We start from the raw sequence: 10,342 nt of genomic DNA, 5'->3' as shown, positions 1-10,342 counted from the left end.
AATAATTTCATCCGTAGACGGAAATGCTGTTTGATACTGCTTTATTTCAGGTTTTCATATAGTCAGATTTAGTCAGGATAAAACTATAGCAAACAGTACAAAGTAAAACTGGTTAGCTGCGAAAACCGAACACCATAAATGCTGAATAAAACTGATGTGTGTAACATGTTTTAGAAGACAGCAATGTAAGTAATACTTCAATGAGAAGGGTTTCCTGAAGTGTAAGCAATACTACAAGAGACTATTTCTCTTTGTCCTGGAACAAACAACGGTGCAGCCGTAGCACAAATGTTCCCTTATTTCACAAAAACATACATTTAAAAAGTTGAATTCAAGTCGAGATTTGGCCGTGACGAACCTGAAACCGCGTCGGAACGCAATTATATATATTGTATATATAAACACATAGTATACTAACAGACATACACTACATACTTTTACGAACATTTACCAACACGTCTGCCTTTTATGATGAAAGGAGGAAAACATAACAACCACATGTTAGTTTGAAGAAATACAAATAACATGGAACTATTTGGCTTGTTAACACTTAGAAAGAGCATATGTGATAAAATATTGTTTAAAATGCTTCAGCTGATTTCGTTTGAAGGTGCATAGATATGTCATCAGGCTGTAAAATGATCCATGGCAGTGATTTAAGGCTTTTGGCAGAATCATGTGCAGAGAAAAAGTGTTATTAAACGGTAGCGCTTAGGTGTAGCTAATGAGGTTGGATGCTAAAGTATGATGTTTCAAATGCTTTGTCCACCCATCTAAACATAACATATACCTGGTATGAATGGTGTAAACATTGGTAACATCCTGCCTGACAATACTTAAGTACTCGCTGTAAAAGGTGTTTAGCGCACAGTCCACACTACAGAAGAATTAAGCACATTTTCAGCAGGTTTTTAAGGAATATAATGTCCCTTATAATGAGGGTAAAAGTGTTTTTTACATCTCCCAATCTTAAATATAAATACCGCTTGTTTCAGTGTTTACGCTCCGACACCCTGCTGCGTGGTGGGGACAGCCGTTAAATGTTATCACGGGGCGCGATTTGAGAGTTTCAATATCTGTTGGAATTTAAAAAGGTATTCGTGCTGGCCTGCTGCCACAGAGATGAAATGGTACAGGATGTGAATTCTTTAATGCTACTTTGGCCGATTTCTATTTTCTGAATCCATCTAGATGACGTCATTGCACCATGGATCCATCGTGTGTGTTTGTAAGGCCACATATCTCTCTTTTAATAAAGTTGCCTCTCACAGGCATAGATCATACATGTGGTCAGTTTTGTTCTAGGTGTTAAAATACAAAAGTGCCATCAGAGCACTTAATAGACACAGGTCCTAAAGGTGTGTTATTGTAAGTATTTTGTGTGTGTGTGTGTGTGTGTGTGTGTGTGTGTGTGTGTGTGTGTGTGTGTGTGTGTGCGTGCGTGTTTCACGACTCTGCCTCAACGTTTCATGAAGGCCTGCATCATCTCCATGGGCAGCGGGAAGATGATGGTGGAGTTCTTCTCGGCGGCGATGGTGCTGAGGGTCTGAAGGTAGCGCAGCTGCAGGCCTGACGGAGACTCTGAGATCACCAGGGAGGCCTCCTTCAGGGCCCGCGACGCGTTCATCTCTCCCTCCGCCGCGATCACCTGCAGGAGAAACAGGAGGGGAGAGAGGGGAGGGGAAAAGGCTGAGAAAAGCGTAGTAATCATAGATAACACGGCAGGGTCCGTGACAGTTTGTTTTCATCTGATTTCAAATAAGCAAAGTCTTGGTTTATAGAATATTAAACTTAAATTCAGATGATAAACACAACTTTGAAGCTTGTAAAGGCCTGATTACAAGCGGTGACTTAACGTCACAGCAGGCATAACAACAGCCGGTGTTTCTTGTGAGGGTTTCCCAGGAAACAAACACAATACACACAAACACGTCACAGATTATTTTGCGGTATTTGGCTGCCGAACAAAATCATGTACGCACGTGACGTAACTAGGAGTCTAGTGGACAGAATCAGTACTACAAGTAAAAAAACAAATATATATTTTTAATTACGTTGCTTATAAATTAATCTGAGGCCCGCAAAAATAGGAGGGCCGCCATTTGCCCATCCCTGGTCTAAATTATCATATTCGCAACAACTATAACAAATGAATTGAAAAAGTGAACTTCTTTCTGCGGACTGATATGACTGCAGACACTTAACCTTAACATCGGTCTGATATCGAGAATGAGAGGCTGCTGAATGTCCAAATTGACCAAAGGAGTCAACGAAAGCTTGTAATAATAATATCTAGAGATGTATAGATGTTTGAGAGGATCTGCTGGTCTGAACAGAGCGCCCTCACCTTGGCTCTGGCCTCCCGGGTGGCCTCGGCCTCAGCAGCCATCGCTCTCTGCAGCTGGACGGGCAGCTTAACGTCTTTGATCTCCACCCGCTCCACCTTGATCCCCCAGTCGTCCGTAGCATCATCCAGAGTGGACTGGAGAAGACACAGAGATAACAATTGAATCGTAGGACAGAATTAAGACATGTGAAACCTCGATAAGCCCAACACTCCCTTCAACTGTGTTGCTTTTTTCTATTTGGCCAGCAGATGGAGCTCAAAGTAAGCACGTGCTTTTCTCTTGCAGAAAGGAAATACATTTACAGCACAGTTGGTGTTTAGGTTAAAACAAATAAGGACGTGTTGTTTAAAACAGTGGCGATTACGGAGAAAGTACCGTAGCTTTGTTGTTGTTGCTTTTAATCAAATCAGACAGACCACTAACTGGTAAAGCAAACATTAAACAGCTGAGGCTGCGCTCTGTGCTGCATGCTTGATAATCTGTGTATAGAAGCGTGTGTGTTTTTGTTTATGGTGTGTACGACTAATAACAGTTATTTGTTTGAGGCTGTTGATGGAGCAGTAAAGGAATCACTCTTGCTTCAGAGGTCCTGCAATTTAAGAAAATCCTTATGCTTCTAAAGTTGTCTGACAACTGGATCAGAGAGATATTAGCTGTGTGATATTATATATATGTTAACAGAGTTGAGTTCCCAAATGGCCAATCAATTCAACCACAATTAATGCCATGAAATGGCAGTAATGCACAACTCGCCACAAGCAAATCCCAGTTTGATTAAAGAAGAGATGGAGTTTGGAGTGTCTGCTGGTGTGCAGAAAACCTCGTTTGACACATTAACAGCGTCTCTGACTTTAAGACAATTAGTGTACTGTAATACTGAAGACATCAAGTAGAACTGATATGAAGGAATGTGACGGTGTGCATCTGAAACAGATCTTCTAATATACAGAGGCTCAGCATAAACTGAAAGTGAAAGTTTAATGAATAAATAAATAATTGAAGTTACAGCAGACTGACAGCCGAGGACGTCTTCGCCTACAGTGGACAGTACACATCTTAACTGCAGCTTGTTCAGGAAAACTGTCTCAAAGTAATGTGCCACTCAGATTCTGCTTTTCAGACAGTGTGGACAACAGATATTGTTGCACTCCACCTGCATGCTGTGAGCGATTTCTTCCCGGTCTGACAGGATCTCAGCCAGACTCTTGGTGCCCAGGACGTTCCTCAGGGTGGTCTGGGCCAACAGCCGGGTGGCAGCATCCGCATTAGTGATGTTAGCCACCGCCAAGGTAGCATTCTGCACCCGGTAGTACACCACACCGTCCACACTCACTGTCACAGAGTCCTTGGTCAGAACCTAGAGGGAAAAGCATCAATGGAAGCATAAAAGGATTTGTATCGCTGTATCTATCGATGTCTTGTCTTTTATCTGGACCCTGAGTCTGTAGTAAAGTTTGCATTCATTCATATGAAGAAGCTGCAGAATCCTTTTTATGTTCTTAGAACTTCCGTGAATGTGACAAAGTATTTGTTTAATGTAATTGAAAGAAGTGTACCTCTTGTGGTGGGATGTCGAAGGTGATGGTGCGCATGTCCACATTAATGAAGCTGTCAGTGCACGGCAAGATGAAGAACAGCCCTGCGGAATCACAAGAATGCAAATAGTTTTTAACAAAGACTAAAGCCACGGTAAACACAATAATGAGGAAGCGTCTTCGCAAATGTTTGAAAACACCGGGATGAATGAAATGCTGGCACGAGGCCAAGTCGAGCTCTCTTCATAAGACTGCAGCTGTGCCGACAGCGAGGCAAAGCTGCGGATATTTGCAGCTTTCATAAGCGTTTCAAGTCACAACGATTGAATTAGTGCATTAAACAATACTAGGCATGTGCCTGAGTGGAACAGACATGTGCTAGGTGTGCAATCATTTAGAAGACATTAATGCCGCACCAGATAGAGACTCGTGGGCTGCATTTCCTGTCAGGATATTGTGTGCGTTTAAGTGGTGGGATCACAGCCATCTGTTCAGGAGGGGGAAAGGAAGAGAACTACTAGCACGGTTTTCTTCGTGACATTTCCACAAACGATTACTGTTCCTGTCAGACATGTTAAGAAACCGCAGTTGCTCTCACGTAAACCATCTTGTAGTGAAGTGGAACATTCCACTGAGGCAGGGTGGAGAAAGCTTTCACTAAACATCTCTGTTTATGGGGGAGAAAAGTGTTTACAGATGCAAAACGTTCCACACACACTTTTCAGTTTACGACAAACTGTTCCTGCAAGCTTGTTTTAAACTAGACATACAGGGATGTGTTTTACAGTCACCACAGTGTAGCAGCCGGGTTAGGTGCAAGAGGCTGAGTGGCATTCTGGGAAACCAAATGCTAAATTCAACTTTAGCTCCTCAGCTCTTTAAGAATGTGAAGTTTGCTGCCACAGAGCTATTATTACTCCACACTGTCATAAACGGGGTCCCCTGGCACCCTGAGGAGTCACATTTCAGCATTTTGAGAGGACACTGCCTGGTTTTTAGATCCCGTAAAACAGGAAATCAAAGATAAACGACAGCGAGTTATGAGATGTATGCAAATGGTTCCTCATGGGAGTCTGTGTTACTTTGCTTAAACAAATCCACTGCCTTTCAAAACACGCAGTCACATCACAGAGAATAGAATGATTAAATCATTCAGACCTTGAACAGAAAATACAAATGTGTGCTATCATTGGCAGACATATGGCTGTGTGGAGAGGGAGCCCATATGAATTGGACGTCACTGAACTTGGCTGAACTTTGAGGTATTATTAGGCCTACATTATTTCCCCGTTTCATTCTCCGTACCGTGGCCGTGCCTTCTGTCTTGCTGCCCAACAGGAAATGCGTTTATGGGGAAGTAGATGAATGCCTTTCCTCTTTTATGCTCAATTCTTGCATTCTTCAATTTAGCTAATACATTATTTAGCCCTATCAGCAGCATTATCCGAGGGATGGAAAATTCCATTTCCTTTAGTGCCTCCAACACGTTGACATTTGTGGTTTTGAGAGACATGCCTCAACTGCTCTTGGATGGCTTGCTGTGAGGCTTAGTACAGACATTCATGTACCCCACCTCGGACATCGCCTAAATATTTCTCAAGCAACATCACGTCAATTGTTTTACTTCTATAAAAAAATACCTTGGTTTAGGATAAATACCTGCTAAACTTATCAACATGTTCATTAGTCTCAGTTGTGTTTGGAGTTATGTGCTAAGAAGCAAATGTTGGGCTGCTAACGTGCTGAACTGAAAATGTGAATATGATATCATGAACTGCAGCTGCATGGACAATAATCTGGTTTATATACAAACAATATTTGATGTACAACGATATATCAAATAACATTATCTATGCAACTTACATTGTGTTACATTTGAGCATCACTTGCACACATACACTACTATAATTTGTGTTTTTAAGTTAAATTGTGTGATTTTAGGTCTTCTTAATCTTAAATCTAACGAGTTACAGGCAACTACAACAAATACTGGTTGACGTTTAAAATACTGGCCTTAAAAAAAAATGCAGGTTAAAGATAAGTTTTTCTTCAAATGAGTAAGTCCCAAAACTCCCATAGTTAAAAGTCCGCCACAGCACAGAAGTCTTTGCGTAAATGGACATAAACACACTATGACCATTGTTTGGCTTTGTACAACAACACTGACATTAAACAATGAATATTAAGTTGAAGTGACGACTTTCAGCTTTAGGGGAAGGTTTTTCATATTGGGTAAAAAGGCTGGTAGTGTAGTTTAAGAAAATATCCTGATTTTAGGTTGATTAAAAATATACTACATAGTTTTCTAAGAACAAATATGTGTCTCACCAATGGAGTATTAAAACAAAAAGCCCCACAAAAAAGAGCAAAATGGCTGCAATAGAGGCTTGGTAGAGTATGCTGGGAAAATACCAAGTGTTTGTGTGCTGTGTGCTGTGTGTGTGTGTGTGTGTGTGTGTGTGTGTGTGTGTGTGTGTGTGTGTGTGTGTGTGTGTGTTTAGAGTTCGTGTGGCAGTGTGATAGAGTGCAGAGCTAAGCGTCTAAGTGAATTGAGAACAAAGAGTCAACAGCAGATTTGTTGATGGTCCTTTTAGTTCCGTTTGCTCTTTTAGGTTCTCTGACATTATCATGAACATGTGGTGAAAAAAAAGAGTGATTGATGCGCTATGACGAACACTATGTGATCGTTTCAAGAGGTTTTAGAGTTGATTTGATAAACAAACAGGAAGCCCACACAACTCTGGCATCCTTTCTGTGCTGTGGTTTCTGCTGCCTGTAGGCCACTGGCTTAGATTCGATGAAGTAAGGTGTTGCAGTGTGGGGTCCCACAGGGGAGTTCGCTTGGGCCTTTGTTGTATTCTATATTCACAAATGACCTTCCTTACGTATTAAATAGGTCCAGTGTAATAATGTATGCTGATGATTCCACAATGTACAGTACAGCATCAACATGCAGTGAGTTAAACTATCTACTTAAAATAGAGATTAAAGCCATAGCAGACTGGGTCAACAATAACAAACTGGTACTCAACATTGCAAAAGCAATGGTGTTCGGATCCAGACATATGTTAAGCAGCAATCCTCATTAAGCCTGACGCCGGCTGGTCAGCCAGTGGAACAGGTAAACGAGACTAAGTTGCCTGGCATTGTTCTTGATTCTGGTTTACGGTGGACAAAGCAAATAGACAGTATCGTAACTAAAATGGGAAGGAGCCTAGCTGTGGCGAGAAAATGCACAAAGTATGTAACACCGACCACTTTGAAACAAGTAATTCAGTCTCTGGTTTTGTCACATCTTGAGTACTGTCCGGTCATATGGTCGTCAGCAGCAAAAACACATTTACAGAAATTACAAATAGCTCAAAACAAGGCTGCCAGACTAGCTCTCCACTGTTCGAAGCACACTCATACTGGAGTTATACATAGAAGCCTATCATGGCTTCCAGTTGAGAAACGTCTGCAATCTGGTGTTATCACTTTTCTAAAAAATGTCCAATTTAGAAAAAAACACTGTTTTTATGATCAAATAGTTTACACAAGAGACGAGCATGACCATAAGACTAGACAAGCTACATCAGGCCATCTACTGGCACCTAAACCCAGGACACATCTTCTGAAATCTTCTGTGTCTTATAGAGCTATAAAGGAATGGAACTCATTGCCAAACTACCTTACTGACAGAGAGTCCAGAGCCTCTTTCAAGAAGAGATTGAAGGGCCATCTACTAATGACCGTGTACCCTTGTGAGCTGTGAACCCTAATTTAATTTGATCGCATGTTGTTGATGATATTGGTGATGTTTTTAATGTTGTTAATGATGTCAGGACTTATGTCCTAAATGTTGTTGTATTGTTTTAAGTGTCGGACCCCAGGAAGAGTAGCTTTTGTCGAGAGCAAAAGCTACTGGGGATCCTTAATAAACATAAACATTCAGCCTTTCTCCAAATGACTCATCAGATAAACCATAACGTTCAATATATGGGAAGAAAAAGCTCTTGTTTATAAGCTTTATAGTACAATAGAATGCAACTACACCTACATTGTAAGGTGACAATCTAAACATGAACTTGTGAAACAACTGGCTTCGAAGATATTTTAGTTTTATTGAGTTATTTTCTCTACAAAGCAGATATTACGGCATAACAAAATTAGATGTTGTTCAATTCTTACTATCCCCACAGAAAAGAAAGGTAAAGACAATCATCATGTCGTATCTAAGTGGAGAAAAACGAAGATGTGGAGAGGACAAAAAAAAAATGCAGGTGAATAAAAGGTTTTCTGACCTGGGCCTTTGGCTCCTCCTCGCAAAATCCGCCCCAGGCGAAAGATAATGGCTCGCTCGTACTCCTTCACAATCTGCGTACAAAGACAAACCAGATAAATGGCATTTGCGAGTTTGCTTTGTCTCTGTTATTTGACATTTTACACATGTAAACAAATATTGAGATATGTAAATGAAGAAACACAGAGCAATTACCCTGCTCGCTGTGGATGCCTTTTAATTAAGTAAAGGCAAAACAATAGCTGTTAAGTAAATAATATAGAAGATGAGTCTGCAGTGGAAGCCATATGATGTGGAAAACACTGAACAAACAGAGCAGGCTTTCCTCATATCTGTACTACCAGCAAGCTTTATTTGTAAAGTGGAAAATAAACACTTGATTTCACTGGCAGCTGACCTTAATGCACATCCATACAGAGATGGGCAGAGTGAGCAGCATGAGAAGGATGGAGAGGGCCACCAACAGCCAGCCACACAAGCCGATGTCTTTGTCCGAATCCTCCAAGGCTAGGGGGAAAAAACAACAGATATAAATGTTTAGTGGAAGTAAATGCGTACTGAAATGAACACAGTGAAGAAACACATTTTAATAATCTCTTTCTATAGACATACATTTCTAATCCAATCATACATCAGAGCAGCCTTTTCATCCATCTCCGAACACCCACCTTTTGTAAATGTGGTTAGTTAAGATTAATGGCACCTCCACCCACATGTTATCTTAGTGCACAATTGATCATGACATGCAACCATTAAATGAGGGAGATCCGTACCTTCAACATCACGTAAATCATACCTGCTTGAACCTACAGACAAAGTGATAAGTCAGAGCGCTGTTGAACCACTAACAGTACATGGTGTTAAAACGTCGATTTACCTAATTTAAAGTTAGGGGAACAAGTGGTCAACATGTAGCCCTAAACTGGCTTGGATTGGTGCTGATGCTGCTCGACATCCCTGCCATGACGTCACTGACATAATCAATACTGATTACCACAGGGCTTCATAAAATGACCCCACCCTGTAGTGTGGCTAACGTTGCTAACAAGGTTTTTCATCATGTCCTAAACACATACAACACTACCTAAGCTTATATCTCAGGATGTCGGCGTGTACAATTTGTTACCCCACCTATAACGTCCGTACCAACGTTATCTATAAACATAACCTGCGAAAAAACCAACCACAGAATGAACAACCGTTACTGTCATTTCTAGCTAACGTTAGGTTCATTTTATAATACAACCAGTGTTATTATATTAAACCGCATTTGTTTCGCATTGGCATATTAACTGTAAATACTGACACGTTACCGACAGCTTAATGTTTATAGTACGATACTAGCTTGTGAGTGGAGCTTGCTAACGTATTGGTCAATGTTAGCTATCAGGTATTAGCATTGACTGCTAACGCTGCGTTCGATATGTTCACACCAGGTTAACAATTCCAGTTGAATAAACCATTAATGCACGAGCCAAATTATATGGTATTCGTGTTTGGCTTTGCTACTGCTGAATACACGCTATTATCTAAACTGACCCACATAGCACGCTTTTAAAGTGAGAAAGCGTTACCTGATTGACGCTCTCGTCTTTTTGATTCTCTCATGGCTACCTTTTCTTCGGCGTTATCCATAGATGAGGCGAATAACGTATACGGTGACAGGGAGCAACGGTCGCCTTGTGTTTACTGGAGAGCGTACGAGCTGCTGCAGTGGGAGTGGAGTGGGTTTGCCCTCAACTCTGACTTGTAGGTGCTATGACGCAGAAAGGGGGTCGCGTTTCCCAGGCATATTTGTTATGTGTAATTACTAATTACACATTTTCAGAGGTGGGAGAAGTACTCTTATAGAATAAAATCATTTATTGTCATTATACAGGTACAATGAGATAGTAGAGCTACTCCTTTTTTTAAGGTGCCATCAAAAATACAAAAAACAAACAAGAGACGTACAACATTCAGGAGAAGACAACGTACACACAACAGCAATCATATTTCAATATGCAGATACAGTTAAAGTGCAGGAATATATCGGTTTAAGTAAAAATAAATATGTTTGAATGTGTAATATCTTGTGTATGAAGAGTGTATGAATACTCTGTTACAATTAAAAGTCCTGCATTCAAAATATTACTCAAGTAAAAGTAGGCCCTACTCATGTATTCAAACTCAACATA

At 40.7% G+C, this 10,342-nt stretch overlaps 1 protein-coding gene across 2 annotated transcripts; it reads right to left on the bottom strand.

The window, feature by feature from the left end:
* Positions 1–24: 24 nt before the first annotated feature.
* stom (stomatin) lies at positions 25–9,900 on the bottom strand. Of its 2 annotated transcripts, XM_034096462.1 has the most exons (8): positions 9,740–9,900; positions 8,939–8,971; positions 8,563–8,672; positions 8,167–8,239; positions 3,905–3,987; positions 3,502–3,705; positions 2,348–2,482; positions 25–1,648 (listed from the first exon to the last, which is right to left on the bottom strand). In XM_034096462.1, exons 1-8 carry the CDS (start codon positions 9,798–9,800, stop codon positions 1,460–1,462), a joined length of 888 nt encoding a protein of 295 aa, XP_033952353.1. In that variant the 5' UTR covers positions 9,801–9,900; the 3' UTR covers positions 25–1,459. The 2 variants fall into 2 exon arrangements, with proteins under 2 accessions (XP_033952353.1, XP_033952354.1); XM_034096463.1 differs by lacking the exon at positions 8,939–8,971.
* Positions 9,901–10,342: the final 442 nt, after the last annotated feature.

The sequence above is a fragment of the Pseudochaenichthys georgianus genome, chromosome 12 (genome assembly GCF_902827115.2).
Source record: "Pseudochaenichthys georgianus chromosome 12, fPseGeo1.2, whole genome shotgun sequence".
In the NCBI taxonomy this organism is placed as follows: domain Eukaryota; kingdom Metazoa; phylum Chordata; class Actinopteri; order Perciformes; family Channichthyidae; genus Pseudochaenichthys; species Pseudochaenichthys georgianus.
The sequence above is the reverse complement of the archived record's forward strand: the minus strand, read 5'-3'. Positions and strand labels throughout refer to the sequence as shown.